Here is a 24,715-nt window from a genome sequence, read left to right as displayed (position 1 = left end):
GAAGAACTCTCTGCAACTTGAGAAATCACAGCGGAAGGTACCAGCACGGATTGCTGCCGGTTACCTGGGCAGTTTCCTCCCACACACTGCTCCCTCCATGAGGGGCTGTGATGACAACCTGGGAAGTAGTCCTTCTGGGCTTTCCAGGAAGACTCTGACGGCAACCTAACCCACAAAACCTGAGGTTAGAGGGAAACCTCAATTCACCTCTGCCATTTTGGTATGAAGCTGAAATATGCAAGTCAAAGGAATGGATTTATATTTTAAAACAGATGAAAAGAAGATACGACACTTTCTTTCAATAAATGCTTAGTAGTCTTAACCAAGTTTTTTAAAGCTTTCTTTCAATCTGACTGAAATTCTTCAAACTTCACACCACAGCTTAATTCTTTTTCCCCTTTTCGGTACCCAGTTATGATGGAGAAGACCTAGTCATATTCTTTATAAGCATTGAAGCCAATTATTAATTAGGTCTAAATAAAAAATTCTCTCCCCTTGGGTTAACAATCTCTGGTATTATTTTTCCCATCTTTTACACTTTTTCACATAGCGTTTCTTTGAAAACTCTTTTCAGCGTCCTCTGACAACAATTACTTTGTTGTAATTTCTGATTGGCACATACTCAGTGTCTTTTTATATCTGTGTGGCTAGAATCTAGCGCACTGCCTGGCACTCAGCAGGCTCTGGATAAATATTCTCAAGAAACTGTGAAATCGTACATGAGCAGCATTCAGTAAATGGTTGAGCATAATTTGTCTTCCTTGACTATACTTTGCTATTTGGTCACATTTTCCTATTATTCCTACCATGTGGAAATAATCATACTTCCATCATGAATTGTCCCTTTGACTCACAAGAAAATGCAATAAGCTCATTCTAAAAATTATCCTAAAATGTGAACCTAAGTATTGATTTTCTAGTAGATGCACAGTATCCATCAATGAAAAGCTTGGTATACCTTGGCAGAACTTCAAATCATACGAAATATGCCTAAAATTCCATCTTCTGTGTTTCCAAATCTCATGCACTGTAAGAACAAGAAGTTCTGTTGGTGTTGCCAAAAGGGCTTTATTTTAGTGGGGCCAATGAAATGTCTTACTGAGAATAGTTCAATACTTAGATTTAGGGATATTTTTAAACACACACAATTAGCTAGCAATTTATTTTATTAGATACTTTTTCTATTTTTTCTTAAAAGGTTGATAATTTTTTTTTTTTTTTTTTTTTTTTTTTTTTGCGGTACGCGGGCCTCTCACTGTTGTGGCCTCTCCCGTTGTGGAGCACAGGCTCCAGACGCGCAGGCTCAGCGGCCATGGCTCACGGGCCCAGCCGCTCCGCCGCACGTGGGATCTTCCCGGACCAGAGCACGAACCCGCGTCCCCTGCATTGGCAGGCGGACTCTCAACCACTGCGCCACCAGGGAAGCCCCGATAATTATTTTATAACTGTTTATTAAATGTCTGTCTTTGCTTAGAACAGCTTATTACTGTAAATAGAAAAGATATACATACCCTAATTTGCACATCTTCCAATTTCACAGACATTCTAAAATCATGTCTAAATGCCAAATAGAAAATGTAAGATAGTTGGAACAAATGCCATGGCACATGTTAATGGAGAAACTAAAATCACCAGTCTTTTAGCTTTTGATCAGAGCTGAATAGGGTTATTAATGGATATTTTTCATTAGACCAATATTTTCCAGGTTGACATAAACACTTCTCTCTTTCTTCCTCTTGTTCACACACATACACACACACACACACACACACACACAGTTCAATACTGAGAAAAGTGAAAAGACAAGAAAGCATGAAAGAAAAATGAGGGACTTCCTGGTGGTCCAGTGGTTAAGAATCCGCCTTCCAATGCAGGGGACGTGAGTTCAATCCCTGGTCAGGGAACTAAGATCCCACATGCCGCGGGGCAACTAAACCCACGTGCCGCAACTACAGAGCCCTCGCACCACAACTAGAGAGAAGCCCTCGCACCACAGCGGAGGATCCTGCATGCCGCAGTGAAGATCCCATGTGCCGCAACTAAGACCTGACACGGCCAAAATAAATAAATATTTTTTGAAAAGAAGAAAGAAAAATGAAATATGGCCAGTTTTGTTCTTCAACAGAAAACTCTGTCTTCCTAGAGTCTTGGCAAGGTCATAGACACCTTGGAATCACCATGACCACTGATGTGAACTGGCTGTCCTTAAAAGAATGCTTCTCACTTAGCAGATACATTAGAGAGATGGGGGAAAGGTGTAAAATAAAAGATTGGAAAGGGGCTTTAATTATTGTTGGAAGAACTCACAAAAGTGGGTTTCATTTTCTTTGATTCTTCGATAAATGAGTAAACTTGACTAACATAATCTGGAAATCTTTCCCCAAGTTAGAGAAACAAATATTTAGGAGTTTAACTATTTTGTAGTTCCCCCTGTGAACTCAGAATTCCCAGGCTAAAGATTAGTTAGTGAAACCACAGAGCCCCATGCCTTCCTGCAGTAAGGTTAATAATTACACCCAATCTAATGTCTAGAAATCCATTCCCAACCCAAAGCCTTTAAGTAGCAAATCTCATAGTATGTTTCACTGGAGATGGTGCCTAATGATTAAACTGAAATGTGAAGTTTTGATAATGATATTCAAAATCTTAAAGACATTCACTGGGTGACTGACCAGAAGTACAACCCATGTTCCCACAAACTTTTCAGACCAGGCCAAGTTCTGAGGTTTCAAAAACTCACTTCCTTTCTTTCCTCCCCTCCAAGGTAGTCCTACAATACTCTACCCCATTAAGAAGAAACAACGGTTATCCAAAGTCTCCATAAATGAAAATCTAAACTGAGAGAGGTGTATTCAAGAGGATCCAATATGATGTTTATCCAACGAGGAAGCTTCCACGCCTTGGGAAGACATTCATTAGTGTCTTTGGATTTTAATTTGAAGATTTATTTTTAAGACAGCAGCTCGGGACTTCCTTGGTGGCGCAGTGGTTAAGAATCCGCCTGCCATTGCAGGGGACATGGGTTCAATCCCTGGTCCGGGAAGATCCCGTATGCCGCAGAGCAACTAAGCCCGTGCACCACAACTACTGAGCCTGAGCTCTAGAGTCCACGAGCCACAACTACTGAGACTGCGTGCCACAACTACTGAAGCCCGTGTGCCTACAGCCTGTGCTCCACAACAAGAGAAGCTACTGCAAAGAGAAGCCCGCGCACCATAACGAAGAGTAGCCCCCGCTCACCACAACTAGAGAAAGCCTGTGCACAGCAGTGAAGACCCAATGCAGCCATAAATAAATAAATTTATGAAAAAGAAAAGAAAAAGAAAGAAAAGAAACTGGAGTGGGAGTAGAACAGAGAAGAGAATGGCAGAGGGGAAAAAAAAGAAAGAGGAGGTCAAGAAGCAAGGTCAAAGACTAGAACCTGAACTGGCATATAAGACCAAGCTATTTTTAAGAATGAGGAAGTCTGATATTAAGTTCTGAGTTGTTGGCACTTCTAGATTACCTATAAAACCCACTTCATTTCTACAAACCGTTGGTAAATTTCACCACACACAAACTTGTGGGAACAGGGTATCTGTGTGTACATCAATGAGAGGATTTCACCTCTGAGTTGGTGGGGCCTTAAACAAATACAACCTGTAGAGGAACAAGACAGTCCATGAACTCAGCTCATACTTTGGAAGCAGAAGCTCAGGCAAAGAGGTGAGCATGAGGTAATAATCCCCGCAGGAGTTCACAGAGGTCTTGAGAAGAATGTAGGACATTCCAAAGGCTAAGTAATGGAGGTTCAAGCCAATTTTATCTCGACCATAGGAGATGGACACCTCCAGCCATTATTCAGGTTACAACTAGCAGCTTAGGTGTTTATAACTCCAGGAAAATGGAACAAATTTTCCAGAAATTAGGAGTTTATTGCTCCTCAAAAATTAGTTCCATTATTTCCTGACCCATTATTGAGAAAGTTCAAAAACTGTTTATCCCTTAAAATGTGGGCTTTTGAGCCAAAGAATCCTACAAGTTCTACAACAAAGATCAATGTTGGTAGAGTTAAGAGTAAGGCGTGGCAGGCAAGGAAGGCTAAAGAGTAGTCAACTCCATGAGGACAGGGGCCACGTTATTTGGTTCTCAGGTGACAAGCACAATGGCTGGCACATAGCAGTCACACAATAAATCCATGTTAAATGAATAACATTCATTTAATATAGCTCCAAATTCTAGTAGAGACAATAAATGAATCACACAAAGGTTTAACTCAACTAATTTTATCCCTGAAACCAAAGCTAGATAGATAGTGGCCATGAAGACTTTTAAATTATTTGAGACATCCCACCCACACGTGAAATGCAGAATCACCAGGCACGCTTGAGGCAAACAGATGTCTCCCTCAACCGTGATAAGGAACATTCAACACTATAGAGAATTAAAACGACTACCAGCCTATTAATGCCAGGTACTCTACAGAATTAGCAGACCTCCGAGGGACGTACAATCCAACAGGCAGCTCTGACACATGTGTTAAAGCCTAATCAGTTGATGGCTACCAGCAACAGGAACAAGTCTGTAGTCAGACAAAATCAGATTTATTGATTTGGTGCAGCGAGGAATGGCACTCAGAGAAAGCACAAAATGACGCTGAGAAAGACGGAGAAGCGAATCATCTTTTGTAAGGTTTGGGCTCTCGTTGAAGGATTCCAAGGAGGGTCTAAGGGAAGCCGATTCAGTTCTGGAGTGACTGCAGTTTTGAGGTGAAATTAGATGTGGGGGTTAACTAGGGTTTGTTCTGAGGTGAGGGTGATTTAGCAACTAAAGATGTCCAGTAGGGAATTCCCTGGTGGTCCAGTGGTTAGGATTCCACGCTTTCACTGCTGTGGCCCAGGTTCAATCCCTGCTCGGGGAACTAAGATCCCACAAGCTGCGCGGCGTGGCCAAAAAATAAAAATAAAGATGACCAATAAAATATGAGAACAGCAAAGCAGGTCTGGAGTGTCAGCCGCAAGTAAGCATTAATCACTGAAAGGGAGGCCCTTATGGCATCTTACAGCTGCTGCATAACTGGGAGAAGCAGTGTTCTATGATAACTTTGCAGCTGGCCTAACTTTGCAGCTGGCCTGCTATGTGTCTGTCCTCCAAGCCTGACTAGTGGCAAGGCTGCCTTTGTTGCTTCTCCATCCAGCTTATTTTCACTCTGTCAGAGACAGCCTTTGATCTTCACACAGATACAAGTATTAAATAATCTTTCTTAATCAAGGAGTAGAAAGGGACATTCTCAAAACCTTAATCTAAGAGAAATGGGCCAAAAATAAAAGATTCTGTTATATTTAAAATCTTTTCAAAACTGACTGACCCATAAACCTAATCCCATCTACCCTTCTTCAGTCCTCCAAGCATCCCTCTAGCCCAGCACATGTGCCCTGGATAATAATAGTTGGTTTACTTCCCTGTCTTCTCCCCTGGACTCCAAACTCCAAAAAGAGAGGGGAAGTACTCATTTTATACCTGGTGACTCACAGCTCCCAGCGCATCCTAAGTGCTATGTAGCCAAGCTGACTGCTTGTCTCCTCTGTCCAGAATGGCCCTATCCAAGGCCTCTTACACAGTGAAACAGATTTTGCTCTCTAAATAAGTGTTAAAGAATGTCATAATCTAAAGGATTCACTCCATGGATGAGACAGGGAAGAGCTGATCAGCCAATCAGCAACATCTACAACTCTAGGTCAAAGAAGAAGGAAGCTTCCCTTTGAAGAGCTCACCGATGGCTTTGTTGCCACCTGATAAAGTCAAAAGCACTTGAAATAAACAGCTCAACACAAATGGAGTTGAACCCCTACCAAACTGAATCGCTTATTATGCAGTACTGGAGATTTTCTTATATCTGTCTTTTCAGCAAGACTGTAAATTCCTGGAGGTGAGAGGTTACACATGTCTTGTTCATTTTGCTCCCCTGCTCTCTGCCTACCATGCTGCACGGTACAGGTGTTCAATCATGTGAAAGCAAAGTGGATACAGCAGAAACATAAGAAGACCCTCCTTCAGTTAAAGGGAAAGCGTAAAAGCACAATGCGGGCTGGTAAGCAAGAGGAAAGGTATCCCACACGCGGATCAGAGGCCCCCAGTGCATGAGGACAGAGGGCTCCATAGACGGCTTCCCTGAAGAGGAAAGGAAGAAGCTGGTGAGTGGACTTGGAACATGGAAACATAGCACGAGATCTGAAACTGGGCAGAGAGGAGCGGGGAAAGGAAGCAGAGAGAGGACTGGGAAGACAAAAATAAGGAGATGAACTACCAAGGTCAGAAGATGAGAACACTGTCTTTGTTAAAACCACCACCAGGGGCTTCCCTGGTGGTGCAGTGTTGAGAGTCCGCCTGCCAACGCAGGGGGCGCGGGTTCGTGCCCCCGTCCGGGAGGATCCCACATGCCGCGGAGCGGCTGGGCCCATGAGCCATGGCCGCTGAGCCTGCGCTTCCGGAGCCTGTGCTCCACAACGGGAGAGGCCACAACAGTGAGAGGCCCACGTACCGCAAAAAAAAACAAAAAAAAACACCACCAATGCAGGGAAAGCGGGAAGATGAAAATATAGCTCAACACAATGACTGGGGAATAGGGGTAGGAGTCCAAGGGGGGAGCCTAGAAGGTCTCTTTATCTGGATGTTATTAAAAGCAAGACCTGGTGTCGAGAGGTAAGGAAGGGCTCAGAGCCCACAGCGCAGCCCAACTTTGGAGCAGGTGCAAACCACAGTCACCATTTTGGTTTTCTTTCTCCCATCTCCTTTTTCTTCTCTGTCTTTCCTCCGCTTCCCCTCCCCCTTCCTCCTGCTGCAAAAAGTGTTGGCCACATAAGACCACGTACTTCTTTCAGGTTAGTGGAACAGATGCATTAGAGTTCTGCCTTTGTCTGTCCTGCTGACATGGCTACAAAGAAGAGGAGGAATAGGACTAGCTGTCCTTTCAGTGTCTCTTCAAACGTGAGTTTCATGGCACAGAAGGGCAATGACAGAAACCACAGCAGAACCTGGAACGTCAAGATGACATGCGCATTCTTGTTACGTGACCTGCAGTCAGCAAGTGGATACCACTGCGTCTAAACTATTAACTGTCTAAAGAACAAGCAAACTGTATCATGGACTTGGGCGGGGGGTGCTCCGGGAGGACGAAAGGAATGCTGCTGACCCCCAGCACCCACTGGCTGGGTTTCCTACCACATGCGAAAACCTAGCCACAGCTGTGGGACCCAACCCCACACGTCCTACAAAACCCCAACAAACGGCAAAAGTCCTTCTGTTATAACGTGCACTGTGAATAATCAGAATTAATACGCTTCAAGCAATTAGAAACATTGAATCATCTACCTCAATGTGGAGGCTTTCATTAGGTAACCCCAACACTGAAAACTTAAACAATATGAAATACGTCAGATTTGAGGGAAATGTCCCCAGTTTTGATGCATAGGTCATTTTACTAACTCTTCATACTGAAACATCTTCGAATAGACATTGTTTGTGCTACTACTGCATTGAAACTTCTTCTCTGAAACAACTCTAAACTCTCCAATTCTATGTATTCATGTTCCCACTTCAAAATTATTTCTGTGAATCCCTCCCTGTGATTGGGAGAAAGATGTGTTATCTTCCTCCAAAGAATAGCAGTCATCAACAGTATTTTACCAGGTGTGCACTCTTTTCTCAGTAGACACAAATGGTGAAAGGAAATCACCACCTTAGATCAAGAAAATAGAATCTGGGGCTTCCCTGGTGGTGCAGTGGTTGAGAGTCCGCCTGTCGATGTAGGGGACATGGGTTTGTGCCCCGGTCCGGGAGGATCCCACATGCCGCGGAGCGGCTGGGCCCGTGAGCCATGGCCGCTGAGCCTGTGCGTCCGGAGCCTGTGCTCCGCAACGGGAGAGGCCACGACAGTGAGAGGCCCGTGTACCGCAAAAAAAAAAAAAAAAGAAAATAGAATCTATAATATTGTGAAAGGCCAGTGTCTGTCAAGAATGTTCTCAAATTTTGAACATAGATTGTCCTCTAACTTATAAACTTGTGGAATTCTAAAAGTCTGATGGTTAATCACTTGTGAAAAAGAGAGAGGTATTTCTGCCCAGTAAGAACTACACACACAAAAGTGAGGTTCTCAGCTCAGCCTACAAAAGCCTTTCTGACTTGTGCTCCACCTAAAACAGCATCAATAAGACTGCAGAACCAACAGAGAAAGTGATATCTCTATGGGAAAATGCATTCAGAGTTCCTATTTGGGATGCCCGGAACCCAAAACTCTCCCTTGCTGGCAATGAAAACAGGGGTCCCCTTGCTCAAAGCAGGCTTTGCGTGTGGTCATGGTGTGGACTTTGGGGAGGAGGGTGTCTGTGTTGAAGATCAAGACTGGAAATGCAAGGGACTTCCCTGGTCCAGTGGTTAGGACTCCTCACTTCCACCGCAAGGGGCACGGGTTTGATGCCTGGTTGGGGAGCTAAGATTCTGCATGCCACGCCGCGCGGCCGAAAAGGAAAAGACTGGAAATGCCAAGTGAGGGAAGTAAATACACTGCTGTCTAGACTGGGAGGGAAGTTTGAGGGGGACAAAAGTGGGAGAGTGGGGCTTGGGTGGGTGAGGGAAAGTGCTGAAGGTCACGGACAAACAGAACAGTTTCTCACCACCTCCTCCCACCTGCTCTGCATCCCCAAAATGACCCCCTTTGGAAGACTGCGAGGGGAAGGACTGAGAAGAAATGAAAGGCTACAGCAGGATCCATGCAGTTAGAGCAAATGAGAAGGTGCAGGAATCACCAGTAAGAAGTAAAGTGCGAGAGATAGTGTTCTAGAAGAGGGAGAGATGCTGTCCTCTAGTTGGAGATAAGGGATGGATTTGTCACATGTAAGACATGCATTCATAAATCAGAACCTTGTCTGTGTGGCCCGTGCACAGGCCCCAAGTAAAGAGAAATCAATAGTTACTGCTCCAAAGCGGAAGAACAATTAGCAAATTAAATTCACTAGAGTCCTTGTGAATGCTTCTTTCATTAAGGATAATCTTTTTTTTTTTTTTTGCAGTACGCGGGCCTCTCACTGTTGTGGCCTCTCCCGTTGCGGAGCACAGGCTCTGGACGCGCAGGCTCAGCGGCCGTGGCTCACGGGCCCAGCCGCTCTGCGGCATGTGGGATCCTCCCAGACCGGGGCACGAACCCGTGTCCCCTGCATCGGCAGGTGGACTCTCAACCACTGCGCCACCAGGGAAGCCCAATCTTTTTTTTTTAAGTATATTCCAAAAATTTTTTGCACACCTCTTGCAATTTGCCAGACCCAATGTCTTCATCAAAGACACTGGAATCCAGAGTAAATATACACTCATAATTTTTTTGGAATTCACACATTTCAAATCCTACTGCAGAAATTTGGCTTCAGTCACTAACTTCAAGAAAGGTATTGATAGCTTACTTCAAGCGATTGTGTGTCCTTCAAACAATATTATATCCAGAACTAATACACTAATGTCTTTTCTTACTACTTGTTACAGATACTAACTAGCAGTCATTCTTTACCTGTAACATAAGCACCACCTGAAAAATTTATATTTTTGTCTACGTTAAGCTATAAATCTTATCACTTTCATAAATTATCAACTTTTCATACACTGAAAATCAAAAATACAAACAATAATATTTTAAATAATGTCTGGGATTACCACGTTTTCCCACAAATTATTTGAATGATGAATTTAACGTCACGTTATTAAAAATACTGCACAATTAAAATTTTTTCTTACGTAGTTTTATTTTTTTTTCCTAGAGAGACCCATTTGTTCCTGTTGGGCATAAACCCAGCATAGGAGGAAATGGCCAGAGTTGAGGGGTCTCCCTGGGGCTCTGCACTACAAATGAGGAAAAACTCCTTTCCTGTTCGTCATTTCTTCACTGGCAGGACATACCTACTGGGAGCACTTGACTCTGTGGGGTCCAAATGGGAGGAGGGCAAGTCTGGCTGGTGAACAGAATCCCAATCTGGGTTTAATTATCATTTTCCCTGTCTCACTGGGATGTTTAAGGCTGTTGCCTTAATTTTGTTTTTAATCTATTTTTTCATCCATAAACTAAGGAATACATCCTATAGAATACCCACTAGAGATGATTCCACTAGGGATCCAGATGCTATGTGGAACAGAGTGGAATGAACATCTATGTCACAAGACTCATAGCCAGTCTTCATGCAAGCTTCTGGTGACCACGCTCAAGTGAACTTTAATGCAAGTTAATATGGAGGTGTTTTCCTGATATCACAGGAAGTCTTAACAGGCTCCTTTGAAAGCCTCAGGGCCAGTCAGAGTGATCCCGGCCATTTCAGACATTGGACTGTCAGAAGCAAGTCAGGGCAGGGGATGTAGTTTTGGCAAAGGTTGGTATCACGGTGCTCAGAATCTCTTCTCACTTGACAGGGAAAATCCCTATGGGTTTCAACCAGAGAACACGCAGCTAGAAAATCGGAGAATAAGAGCATGTTGTGTCTAGTCCTACACATCTGAGGACACCTACTCGGTCTGTTTCTGATAATGATCCACAGAAAGGGTTATCTTTGCCTTAAAACATCTAATGTCCTGTTTATATACATTAGACAATTTACCTCGATTAGAATGTCTTCCAAATCTCTAAGACATAACATAAGAAACACAAAGCAGCACTGTTACTATTATTTGCATTACCTCTGTATTCACAACTTCCATCGGTCTTTTCTTTATTTCTCCTATGTCCAAGTAACTGGGGGGAAAAAAAAACAATAAGGGCTTCTTTTATTACTTTTGAATCAGCTATGTAAATTGCCTTTTTAAAAATTATTAAAATGTAAAGCCAGCCATAGGAAATACTTAAGCCTAAAGCAAAAATCAATAGCTACTAATTAAAAGCCATTATAATAACAGGAACTGCTTTCAGGGCTGATACAGGTCCATGCTAAACTTCAATGAAATTGAACTCTTAGAAATACATACTTCCATTGGGGAACATTTTTCCCCACAGTGGTCAGCTACTTACTATATATATGGTATTTCTTATTTTTATAGCAATTTTGATATAAAGAGTGGTTTGTGTGTAAAGCTGCTTAACAGTTAGTTCTATTAATCACAGACTTTAGGCCAAAGAAAGTAGTACTGATCCCATGCATTAGAGGAACAACTGTGAAAAGCTGGGAAATCTTTTTTCCTGGGAGAGCACTTTAATGATCCAGAATGCTCAGCCATGTGGGATGGATGGTTTAGGCACTGTTTCGGCTAAAATACAGATGGGTAAACTAGTTAACCTCTGGAGACCCCTATTATTCCATTACTATTTGCTACATATATTAACTAGTGATCATTCTTTAGCTATAGCATAAGCACAACCTAAAAACTTTATACCTTTGTCCACTTCAAGCTATCTGTCCATCACTGTGATCTCGTTCCACTGTGCTTCATACATAGAAGGTGCTAAATAAATGTTTTAATATTAAATATAAATCTAGGATTTAATTTATAACCATAGATAGAAAGATAGATACATTCTCTACCTCAACTACCATAATTGCTGAGTTGCCAAAAAAGTTCATATTAGAATTAATTTTGGCTATGTTTTATTTTGTTGTTTTTTGGATAGAACGCTTTACTTAAGCCATACCTCTGCAAATTATCATGTATTTCTCTTACATAAACAGTATTATACAAGACAGTGAAAATTCTCCCTCCGCTTAACAATAAAATGGGTCTTTCGGAAATCTTCAGGGACTGATTTCTGACATAACAATAAAACATTCTAACTGTCATGTGCAGGAAAGTGATTTCAGGTCCACATGTAGTAGAGTCAATGTCCCAAAATGCATAAGGAAAACTGGGGAAAATAACAATCTCTAGAATTCTCTGCTATAAAATAAAGGTTTAATAGCTACCTGAAGTTTAATCACCGTTTCAAAAATATTAGAAGAAACATGAGTAAAAGATATGCAAGAACAAAGTTGATCATTTTTATTTGAAAAATATTTTTCCACCATTGTTATCTTCCCCAACATCAATTAGGGTCTACATGGCATGAAATTACCCTCAATATCTTTTGGGCTTTCTTTTGTTCTGCCAGTTTCTTCATTTGTTATGTAAACTTAAAACTGCAAAGCTTCAAATATATTCAGCATTTAAATCTTCTTGGCTTCTATCATTATAACCATAGATACTACCACTTTAACACAAATAAATATTCATCTATCAGCATGGAAAATTAACCATGGACACTGTTATTACAAACTCAGGGTTTTTGTGTGTGAGTTAAAAGCAAAAATAACCATGCAAATCTCTTATATATAAAGAGTGATTTGAAGTGCACTTTCTATTTGGTTTGGAACTGTACCTGTTTTTATCTTTTGAGTTGGTAGCACTAAATAAACAAAAGAGAATATGAAATATTAAAGTGAGTCTGGAATTGCAGATTTACATTCCCGTGAAATTGCTTCATATGAAAACTATTTAACTTAAAAAATTAACGAAGTATATAATGAAAGGAACTGGACACAGAGATGCTTTGCATTTATAGCACTTCGTTGTTTACAAAACACATTCACATCCATCCCGTTTACTTTCTACAAGACTGTGAGGTAGGAATGGTTATGTTCCTTTTCTGCGTTAGGAAACTGACTAGCTGTGTCAAGTGAATTGCACAAGGATGCAGAGCTAATAAACAGCTCAAACACAAGTCTCCTGACTCTCAGCTTTAAGTTCTAAGTTATTTTGAAGTACAGTTTCATTTGGCTCTTTTCTAAGGAAGTTAGACAAAGCATACTAAAGGAGGTTTCAGGGAAGGGAAACTAAATCCAAATGTATCCCTCACCTCCCATAAAAAGAACATCTGGCATAACAAAAAAGCAGAACTCCTAGAACTCAATTTAAACAAACTTACACAAGCTAGGATGATATTAGATAACTTTAGTGATACTTGGGAAAATAGTTCTACACGATCAGAAGTCACAAGCATAGATTTTATGGTAAAGGCTTTTTTTCCCCATCCTGAGGCCCAAGCTGAATTTTAATTAAAATATTATATTAAAAACTATGGGGGGAAAATACCTATGGAATATAGACTTACCATACAATCCAGGAATTCCACTCCTAGGTATATACCCAAAGAGAAATGAAAACTTATACATACCCAAATAATGAAAACTTGTACATACCCAAAGAGAAATGAAAATGTTCATAGCAGCATTATTCATATTAGCCAAAAGTGAAGCAATCCAAATATCTATCAACTGATTAACAGATAAACACAATGTGGTATAGCCATATCATGGAATATTATTCAACAATAAAAAGAATGAAGTACTGATATATACTATAACATGATAAGCCTTGAAAACATTATGCTAAGTGAAAGAAGACAGAAACACAATAGGTCATACATTGTATGGTTCCTTTTACAGGCATACCTCATTTTATTGCACTTAACAGATATTGCATTTTTTTAGAAATTGAATCAGGTTTGTGGCCACCCTGCATGGAGCAAATCTATCAGCGCCATTTTTTCCAACAGCATTTGCTCACTTCATGTCTCTGGGTCACATTTTGGTAATTCTTGCAATATTTCACACTTGTTCATTATATTATATTTGTTATGGTAATCTGTGATCAGTGTTCTTTGATGTTACTACTATGACTTGCTAAGGGCTCAAATGATGATTATCATTTTTTAGCAATAAAGTATTTTTTAAATAAGGCATGTACTTTTTTTTAGACATAATGTTATTATTGCACACATAATAGACTACAGCATAGTGTAAACATAACTTTCATATACACTGGGAAACCAAAAAACTCCTGTGACTTGCTTTATTGCAATATTCACTTTATTGCAGTGGTCTGGATCAGAACTTGCAATATGTCCGAGGTCTGCCTGTATATAAAATGTCCAGAATAGACAAATCCATAGAGACAGAGAAACTAACCACTACTGATTAGTGGTTACTAGAGCATGGGGAGAAGGGGAAACTGGGAAGGTACAGGGTTTCTTTTTGGAGTGATGGAAATGTTCTAATATTAGTTTGTGGTGATGGTGCCAAATTCTAGGAATCTACTAAAAACCACTGTGGTTTATGTTACGTGAAATATATCTCCGTAAAGCTATAAAAAAAAACCCTATGGAATATTAAATTCTACCTGTCCTACAGTACCCACTCCCACAAGGAATAATTTCTCTCAACTCCCATATAACTTTAACTATCTTTCTAATTGCACTCATTCTTTTGTACTTTGCATTAAAATTACTGGTGTGCATGTAGTCTGTCTCCTGTTAGATTGTGAACTCCAAAAGACAAGGAGTCCTGTCTTATCTTTGTTCCCTTCAGAGACCTAAGCACAGTTTGCTGATTCACTGAACGCCCACAATAAGTGAGTGCCCTGCCCCAGGAACTGGGGATAAGCACCACTAACGACCTCTGTCCTTGAAGGTTTAACCATCAAGTACCTGGTGACAGATATGTAGACAAATACAGCAAGCCAGTAAACTTTTCCAAGCATTAAGGAAATAACATAAACGTGCAGGAGGTGGGAGGAGGGTCACAAAGTGGGGTGTGGTCAGTTCTACTTGGAATTGAAAGGTTGAAAGCACTTTTCTTCATGGGTGACAATACTTCCAAGTGATTTTTAAGAAGTCTTCATTTAAACTCAAATGATAGGTTCCAACATTGTAAATCAACTATACAGCAACAAAAATTAAAATGAAATAAAATGATAGGTTCCAAGCAAAAGTGGAAAGAGAAAAAGCAGAACAGAAAATGCCAAATATCTAGCATGACATTTGTGTTACTCTTTCCAAATAGCTAGTCACGGAATACTTTTTTTTTTTTGATTCCCACTCCTTATACACACATTTAAAGTCTGTTCCTACTGCTCCGTACGTGAACTTTCTTTTCCAATCACACTTTCAACCTCTGACCCCAGCCGCAGCGGGAGCCTTGAGTGGCATCAACCCGCACAGTCACAGCCCCTGAGCGCACCGAGGTGTGGGGTGAGGCGGGGGTTATTCCATTCCACCTTAGAACCCTCTGAAATGACGGGCGGTGGGGATAGAAGGACTCACTTGAGTTTCTTGAAGGCTTCCTGGCCCCCAGCCACGTAGTTGCCCCCGGTCTGGATCTGGTCTAGCTTCCGGATGCGGTGCCCGGTCCGCGGGGTGTAGATGTTCCTGACGGCCCCAAAGGGCGCCTGAACGCCGCCCGTCACCTCCCTGAGGAAGGCGTCGAAGCTGGACACCTTCTTCTCGTGGAAGACGAAACGGCGCCCCGCGAAGAAGGGGTCCCCGTTGCGGTACACCAGCACGCTCTTCACGACCGGCTGAGACAAGTGGCTGGACCTGGCGCTGCTGCCGTTCATCTTCCCCACTGGACGCCGCTCCGGCTCGCTTCTCAGCGGGGAGGCACCTCCGCTGCCCCAGCGGCCTCCCGGCACACGCGGCGCGGGGTCGCGTCCTGAAACGAACGGGCAACAGACAAGCTCACGGGTAAAGGCGAAGCAAGTGCGTATGCCGGGCTTTCACCCCGCGAAGACCCTGCCGCTGCAGGACACGTTCAAGTATTTCACCAGAGTCTGCACAGCCAATCAGCAATCGCGGTGCGCGCACGACACCTGTTTCACTCGCTACCGGCAGAATCGGGGTGTAACCACCTCTGCACAGGAGCCGCGCGGGGGGCTTGAAACAGGCAAACTTCGTGCGCCCGGGAGGGAGGTGGGAACACACACACACACACACACACACGAATTATAAATGTGATGAAACTTCTTTCCTCGCCTGCCTCTCTCCCCTCTCAATCTTCTGTTTGTTCCCAAAGTAATTAGGGTTCCGGCTGGAATTGCCCAGATTTTTCTTTGCGGAGAAATAAATACCTAAAGTGCATTGAAAGAGTTTCCCAGACCCCTCCCCCCTCCCCAGATGAGCTGCACCGCCCCGCGGCGAAGCTCCCATGGGCATCTTTTGAACACCCAGGGCAGAGGCAGGCAATCAAGCCCCAAGGCGGGGGGTAGTGGGTGGGATCCCGGGAGGCGCCCGCGGCCGGAGTACCTACCGACACCCGAGGCCCAGTTGGGGGAGGGGCGGCTCGGGCCGGGCCGGGCCGGGCCGGGCGGGGCGGGGGTGGGGCAGGGGCGCCGCGGTGAACTCGGCTGCGGCCGCGCGTCGTTCCCGCTGTTCCTCCAGCTGCCGTTGCCTCTGCGGGCCTCCGTCACCCGGGGCGCGCGGGAGGAACGGAGTTATTTCTTGCCGTTTCCATAGCAACTGCAGCCACGCGCAGGGAGCGGAATCAGTGCACTAGGCCTGGCGCGCTCCTGGATCCCTCGGGCTTTGCCCGCAGCCTCCGGCAGAAACTCGATAAGTGAGTGTTTTGGGAGGAAGGAGGGGAAGCCTGGGAGTCATTATCATGCAGTCACTCTATAAATGGACGCCTACTGGGTGCCAGGCGCTGTGTTGGAAGTTGGGGGATACAGCGGCATAGAAAAATCTAATATTTTGAAGTGCCTACCATATGCGTAGCTTTACGCCGAGAAAAGGTTGCCTCAAGAAGTCTAAGTGGCTCTCGGTGCCCAAGAGCCCACATCCACGCTGTTTGTATAGATTGGATCGATGTATGGTAAGATGGGGGAAAGGAGCTTTGAGACCTTCAGTGAAGAGGTGCTTTGTCCAAGCTACTGTGGGACACATATTATGGAAGCAGGAAAATTCTCTTTAAAAAGTTGAAATCTTCCAGCTCATCTCTCCCAGTGTTCCCTTTGTTCCTCCTAAGACGTCCCTACTATGTGTCATGTGCAAATTTCATTACTGGCTGTTCCTAATTCTTCATCTATGAATAAAAATAGTGTTAATAAAAACTACCATTATGGTAGTTAATAACTACCATTAATTGAACACTTACCATGTGCATTGTGTTAAGCACTTTAGGTTATCTAATTTAATTAGATTATCTAATTTAATGTTCACAGCCTTCAGAGGTAAATACTCTCTCCTCAGATGAGGAAACCGAGGCGTAGAGAAACAGAAGAAATTCACCTCAGGTCGTGTGGGAAAATTCAAACCCAGTTTTCTGTGATTCCAGGACCACCTTAACCAATCTGAGACCAATCTGAGAGACGAATGTATGGGACATTGCAATCTGGGGCAGAAATGTTATTATTAAAGTTACTTAATACATCAATGCCTTGAAAGTTAACAGTTTTCAAAAGAAGACTAAAGAGGAGAGAACAATACAGAGGGAAAATAGAAGAAGGAAATTTTGTGAGCTGGTTGTGACGAATACACAGGTTGAGGGAATGGATGGGGAAAATATCTGTGGGGATGTGCTACCAAGTAGGTGAATAAGACAGAAAACCTGTTTTGAGGGATGAAAGGCAGTAAATCAAGCCACCCCCAGACCACCTAAATCTCCCTACCATCCATACCCATACCAGCCCAGAACAAAATAAAAACATGTGGCCTCTTGTTCAAAAATTATGAATTTCAAGATGGTGGCCACAGAACGATAAACTAAGCATGAGGATCTTCTGAGTGTGAAGCCTTGTCATCAGCCCATGAAGCAGCCCCACATCCGTATTCTGATGCCTCCCCCAACACTATCTCCAGTCCAGGTTTGTCTCCTGAGCCCAGACTCATTTATCCATTTGCCTCTTAGACAGTGATATGGCGATAAATGTTTACTGGTTTGCAGGGTGGGGAAAGCCTTGATTCACAGCACTTGCCAACTTTTGTAGTTTAAGTCGTGCAAACAAGGCCAATTTCCAGCTCCAATCTGACGTCACTGAAAGCATGAGATGTGCAGTAGCATGTATGTTATTTCCACCATTCAGATACAATAGATATATAACCTCAGAGATAATAGTAAAATGGGGGTGGTGATGAGTTTTGAGTAGTTATTATCTTTATTTTTAATGTAATTTAATTGTATATTTATGCAATGACAATGTTTAAAATTCCTGGAAATGTAACAATTGAGTCGGGGCTTCCCTGGTGGCGCAGTGGTTAAGAATCCGCCTGCCAATGCAGGGGACACAGTTCAAGCCCTAGTCCAGGAGGATCCCACATGCCGTGGAGCAGCTAAGCCCATGTGCCACAACTACTGAGCCTGCACTCTAGAGCCTGCGAGCCACAACTACTGAGCCTGTGTGCCACAATTACTGAAACCCTCGCACCTAGAGCCCGTGCTCCACAAGAGAAGCCACCACAATGAGAAGCCTGTGCACCAGGCTTATCTATATTTAACTATGGCGGAGAAACAACAACAGAAATAGTCATATATTTGCAGTCTTTCTCTCTGCTCCTTTTGCTTGCTGAATTTGTGTTAGAGCTCTTCTCTGTTATATATATATACAGAATCCCAACACAGCAAAGGGAGAAGGATTTCAGAAGCCAGAAAAGTTAGATAAACACTGATCATGGTTATCATCAAAAAGACCACAAATAACAAATGTTGGTGAAGATGTGGAGAAAAGGGAACCCTTGTGCATTGTTGGTGGGAAAGTAAATTGGTGCAGCCACTGGAGAAAACAGTATGGAGATTTCTCAAAACACTAAAAAAAACACTAATTCGAGAGATACATGCCCCCCAATGTTCACAGCAGCATTGTATACAATAACCACGCTATAGAAGCAACCCGAGTGTCCATCAACAGACAGCTGGATTAAGAAAAGATGATCAACAAAGCCAAATGTTGGTTTTTTGAAAAGATTTATAAAATCAACACAACTCTGGTGAGATTAATTAAAAGAATGATAGCATAGTGCTTCCCTGGTGGAGCAGTGGTTGGGAGTCCGCCTGCCAATGCAGGGGACGCGGGTTCGTGCCCCGGTCCGGGAAGATCCCACACGCTGCGGAACGGCTGGTCCCGTGAACCGTGGCCGCTGAGCCTACGCCTCTGGAACCTGTGCTCTGCAGCGAGAGAGGCCACACAGTGAGAGGCCCGCATACCGGGGGGAAAAAAAAAAAAAAAAGAATGATAGCATAAAGAACAATGGCAATAAAGGAAAAGGTGGGTCGTACTGTATATGCCACAGACCTTTAAAAGATAATAAGAGTGATACCATGAACAACTTTATGCCAATAAACTTGAAAAAGAATGAAATGGACATAATCTTAAACATAAATAACTTCCCAAATCTGATTAAAACAAAAACAACTAACAGGACCCAAATGACTTCACTGGCGATTTCACTGGTGACTTCTGCCAAACATTTAAGGAACTATAATTTCAGTCTAACGCCAAATCTTTCAGAAGCTAGCATAACTTTTATACCAAAATCTTGCAAGAACAATATAAAATGAAAATTACATAAATGCAAAAATTCTAAGCTAAATACTAGGAAACAATTACCATGAAGATATACTATAACTAAATTGGATTTATGCCAGGAATGCAAAGTTGATTTGACATTAGAAAGAGCCATTAATTTAATTCCGCATGTTATAGATTAAGGGAGAAAATCAGATGATTATGATTTGGGATTTAATATGGATTAAGGGGACTTCCCTGGTGGTCCAGTGGTTGAGACTCTGTACTTCCACTGCAGGGGGCATGGGTTCGATCCCTGGTCAGGGAACTAAGATCCTGCATACCGTACAGCGCAGCCAAAAATAAAACATAAATAAATAAATAAGGATTAAAATTAAGAATTTATGTTCAAAGAAAGAAACCAAAAACAGAAAAAAAAAAAAGCCACAAACTAGGAGGTGATATTTATAAAATATATAACCAATAAAGGACTACTTACTGAGAATATATGAACTATTCAGTATCCAAAAAGGTAAAGAGAAAAACCCTAACTCAACTTTTTAAATGGGCAAAAGAGGGCTTCCCTGGTGGCGCAGCGGTTGAGAGTCCACCTGCCGATGCAGGGGACGCGGGTTCGTGCCCCAGTCCAGGAAGATCCCACATGCAGCGGAGCGGCTGGACCCGTGAGCCATGGCCGCTGAGCCTGCGCGTCCAGAGCCTGTGCTGCGCAACGGGAGAGGCCACAACAGTGAGAGGCCCGCATACCACAAAAAAATAAAAATAAAAAAATAAAAATAAATGGGCAAAAGATTCAGACAGCCTCTGAACAAAGGAGGAAATCTAAATTAGCAATAAACATATGAAAAGATGTTTAGCTTCATTAGAAATCAGAGAAATTCTAATTAAAACCTCCAAGATTTTGCCCCCAGATTGGCAAAAATTAAGATATGACAAACCAAAGTCATCGAGGATGGAAAGCAACAGGAACTCTCATCCACCACTGGTGAGACTATAACCTAGAACAACCACTGAGAACCAGCATTTCTTCTACTTTGTAAATACCCTAGAAAAACTCCTGCACATGGTGCATCAGGAGACATCTACAAGAAAGTGTGTAGAAGTATTTCTCATATTAAGAAAAGAGACAATCCAAATGTGGAAGAACAATAGAATGGATAAATAAATAGATAACAGACAGTAGTACACCATATACAGCAGTGAAAATGAACTCAACAGCATACACCAACATGTACCAACACGGAAGACTACCCACAAACATAATGCTGAGTCAGAAAAGCAAGGCACAGAAGAATAAATATGGTACATTTTCACTAGTATAAAATTCAAACGCATGCAGAACTAAAGAATTCACTGTTGAAGGATCCCAAATGGTAAAACTATAAAGAAAAGTAAGGGAGAGTGATAGACACAACATTCAGGACAGTGGTTACCTGTTGGCATTGGGGGTGGGGTGGGGGGAATACAGGGGATGGGATGTGGCAGGAGCATTACGATCTATTGTAGGAAAATGGTAATATCTCATTCTTGGACTATAAATGTGTGGTGATGCACACATGTCTTTGTATTATTGTTAATATTTTGTATCCCTCATATACCTTATAAATATTTTGTTATATATTCAAAATTTAGGCTTTTTTCCCAAAAAAGAGTTGGGATAAATAAGCTAATTCTTATTTAGAAGGAAGGAGGAGAAGGAAGAAAGGGAGAGGGGAGAGGGAGGGAAGTAAGGGAAGGGAGAGGAAGTGGGGAGGGAGGGAGAGGAAGAATTGGGATGCTTGTAGGCATTCAGCAAAGGAGAGATTCATGGGAACAATAGCAATTGGGTAGGGCCACCCAGAGGAGGTGAGTCTTGAGGTGGGCCTTGAAGAATTGATTGGATGTGATACAGTGAAGAGATGGAGGAGAAATGAAAGGAGGCTTCATGAGGAAAGGATGATGAGCAAAGACAATATGGAGGAATAAGCCTGGGAAGAACCCAAAAGGCAAATAGTCGTCTCTGACCCAGGCCTGGCTCAGGAGACAACGGGAGGCCCGTGTCTGCTGGGGGAGCCCGTGGTGAAGGACAGTGAGGCTGGATGGCGGAGCCCCAGCAGAGAGGAAGCCAGGTGAAATGAGAGGCTGCCTGAGGAGGCCCAGCCTGTGGTGACCAATGTCCCTCCCCTCTGAGGAGCTGAAAGGGAGAAACTGACCCCCTTAGGCATGCGAGAGCCTCCTGAGTCCCTTAGCCATCTCAAGGAATCCAGGTTTTATACTCCTGCTCTATCAGAAATGCCCCACGGTGGTTGGAGAAATCCCTACTCTTCATCTTCTAGGGCTTAACTATGTGGAATCTGGAATTCCCTGAGAATAAGGAGGCTGCGGGCTTCCACTGCCTTCTCCTCACTGTGATCCTGCACCTGGGCTGGGACTTCCCTGAAGCTCCCCTCCCTGTGGGCTGAGGTTAGAAACCCTGAAAACCATACGCCCAGAGGCCACATTAGAGTGTGTGGTGAGTTGGGAATATGGCTGTACCCCGAGAGGGCTCTACAGAGGATCCCTCCAGCTGAGGGCCCTGTGAGACAGGGCCACTCATGTGGGTGACCCCAACATCAAGACAGACCCTAACATGATACCTGAGCGAGTGGAACAAGTCAACCAGGGGTGGGTTCAGTGTAAAATCCCACTTCGTACATCTTTAGGGGTAAGGGATGCTCTCTAAGGCAGAGTATAACATATAATATAAATAAAGGTATAAGTACTGCCATTTTCTCTGAATGGAATGCTTAAGTACCAGGTTTTTAAGTACAGTTGAGTCTTTCTTGTCATTCAGCTCTCAGCTGAATGTTTACCTCATTAGAAAGGCCTTCCCTAATAACCTTATGTAAGTGTCCCCTAGTCACTGTAGGTCACAACACCCTGTCCTGTTTCTTGTTTGTGGCGCTTGCCACTCTGTAGAATGTCCAGGAGAGTGGGACATTGTCTGATCTGTCACTGCTCTATATAAAGTACTTAGAACAGTGCCTGGCATATAGTCTAGCAAATGAATATTGTGTGTGTGTGTAAAAAGAGAGAAAAGGGAGTAGGAGAGAAGAAGGAGGGGAGGAAGGGAGGGAGGGAGGGAGGAAAAGGGTAAAGGAAGGAAGCTATCCTAGCTCAGGTCTCCAATATGTCCCCTACAGTATTCATGTATGTCTGAGCATGTCTGCCAGACTGTTAGACCCACCAGGAATGTGTTTTTATGAAAAACTAATGCATCACTGGAAAAAAAAAACAAAACTCATCCTGAAGTAAAAAGCTGTAAGAGAAGTAAACCCAGTAACAAAGGTTAGATCGTGGGAGAGGGGCAATCTGAAGTTTAGCATCTCACCTGTCAGGTTCCAATCTCCATGTACTCATTACAGGGAATTGGATGTGGCTATCAGCAAAATTTGAAATACATATTTCACTATAAATTCTATAAAGCATTGAGCACAAACAGCTCTTCTTTTATGCTGTGTGTAAAATAGAATGTGGAAGAGAGATGGAGAAGAGAGGCTTTCTGGTGCAGGGAGCAGAGTCACCTTGGCGGTGCCTCCCTGGACCTTGTGGACTGTAATGTAGCAACCATGGCGCTGGGACCTGGCAAGAGACAGCATCACCTCACAGAGGCAACGGTACACAGGTGGCAGTACCTGGCTTCACAAGCAGTAGAGGCCTTAGCAGGAAATAGCACCAAAAGGAGCTAGAGCAGGAAATGAGGAACATGCAGAAGCTGGGCAGACTTAAGAGCTCACTCCCTGGGAACTCTTTGAAGTAACTGCAGGAAGTTTCAGGGGGACAGTTATGGGATGCGCATGTATGCTTCATAGGAAGCAAGAACCTGCCAAGCTGTGCCTTAATAATTTCGACCTGTTTTACCCACTGGCCTGATATGACCTGAGAAAATATAGGCGTTTGAGATCTTGAAAGTGAGAGAGGTATACTCAAAAAAATTAATAGAACCTAGTGATGTTGAAAAAGACAAGAGAGTAACTATTTTAAATATCAGTGTGGGTTTTTTAAAGATAAGAAACACCTCTGTATTAGAGAGTTTCATCCAGAGATTCTGAAATGCAGCATCACATCTGCTTCACGATTGCTTCACAGACATACCACTTCTGTAGATCCCATTGTAAGAGGTATGATTAATGAGATTCCTTACCCTGTGACTAACCAGTGCAAGAGTCTGAAAGCCCTCCTCCCTTGCTTTAGGTTGGGTTAATTCTAAGGCATAAAGTATACTTCAGAGCTCCCCTGTGGAATCACGTTGAAGTGGCCCTCAGTGGGATACCGCCTGAAATCACGCCCTTACCTGGCTTCTTACCAATTCCTTTAAATGCACTTTCGTAATAAGTCACTATATACAAACCTATGACCCTACCCCTTCTGACTCTCTAACCTCCAGTCCTGGACCTTAGCTGCCTACCTAATGCATGCACACATTCATTCATTCATTCATTCATTACCAAATACTAGCTCAGAACCTACTCTGGGCAAAGCACTATTTCTCATTTATAGAGTATAGTAAATATTCTGCCCTTTCTCCACCTTCTGTGCCCTAATTTCAGCTTCTTAAAAGGATTCCTGTCATATTGTATTAGAACTTACCCTAATGATAATTACCTCTTTAAAGATCTCTAATTACAGGCACATTCTGAGGGAATGGGGCTTAGGACTTCAACATAATAAGTTTTGAGGGGTCCACAATTCACCTCATAACATCCATTATTTGTAATTCGAGTAATGCCAATTCTATCAAATCACCACTCTCCTTATTTTACATACTGTTTTTTCTAAAGAATGTCTAGTTATATCTGTTAGTTATACACATTCACTTCCTTTTTGGGAAAGTGGAATGACCCATAGGTCTTAGAGTGAAACCAAGCTGAGTTTAAAGCTGTTGGTGAATGAAAAACACTAACCATGAAATGTCTCAAAGAACCTATAAATGCTAGCTCAGTGGCATGAGGTACCAGTAAAGGATGCAGCAGAACTGGAACTATAGCGACTTTCAATTCTTTCAGTCAAGTCATTACCAATTGACTTACTCTTTGATTTGTTTCAGTGCATCTGTTGGCAATATACATCATTTGTATCATCGATTTGTTTTGTTCTTATACACCATAGTTTCTGGAAACCGAAGAACAAAGTATTACACTATTTTACAGAAAACCAGAACCCCCTTGAGACTTGATCATTTACGACAACTGAGGACTAGAGCAAAGAGCTTGGCTTTTTAAAGGGTTTCTGCCTCAGCTTGGGAGGTGTAGGAAGCTGCTAGGCTGACTTGGCTTGCCTGCAGGACCGCTGGAAGCTGATGTAATGTTGATACTTTTCTTTGAGTAATTCCCCTTACAACACAATTTACTCTGTCCTACAAGGAGTTTGTTGTGACACTTTGATTCTTTAAACAGAAAAGCTATTTAAACAAAGCAATTTCTCCTCCATG

The 24,715-nt window shown here is 42.8% G+C and overlaps 1 protein-coding gene across 1 annotated transcript in view; it reads right to left on the bottom strand.

Annotated features, from left to right (window-relative positions):
• The window catches only part of DCDC2 (doublecortin domain containing 2), a 155,518-nt gene extending 140,069 nt beyond the window's left edge, over positions 1-15,449 (bottom strand). Inside the window, exons 1-2 of the mRNA XM_030881182.2 lie at positions 15,077-15,449; positions 10,690-10,744 (exon numbers count right to left, since the gene is read on the bottom strand). Coding sequence (XP_030737042.1) covers positions 10,690-10,744; positions 15,077-15,369 — 348 coding nt within the window. The 5' untranslated portion in view covers positions 15,370-15,449. The remainder of the gene's footprint in view (positions 1-10,689; positions 10,745-15,076) is intronic.
• Between the last annotated feature and the right edge of the window lie 9,266 nt (positions 15,450-24,715).

Source organism: Globicephala melas, chromosome 11 (genome assembly GCF_963455315.2).
Source record: "Globicephala melas chromosome 11, mGloMel1.2, whole genome shotgun sequence".
NCBI classification, from domain to species: domain Eukaryota; kingdom Metazoa; phylum Chordata; class Mammalia; order Artiodactyla; family Delphinidae; genus Globicephala; species Globicephala melas.
This window is presented reverse-complemented; position numbering and strand designations above follow the sequence as displayed.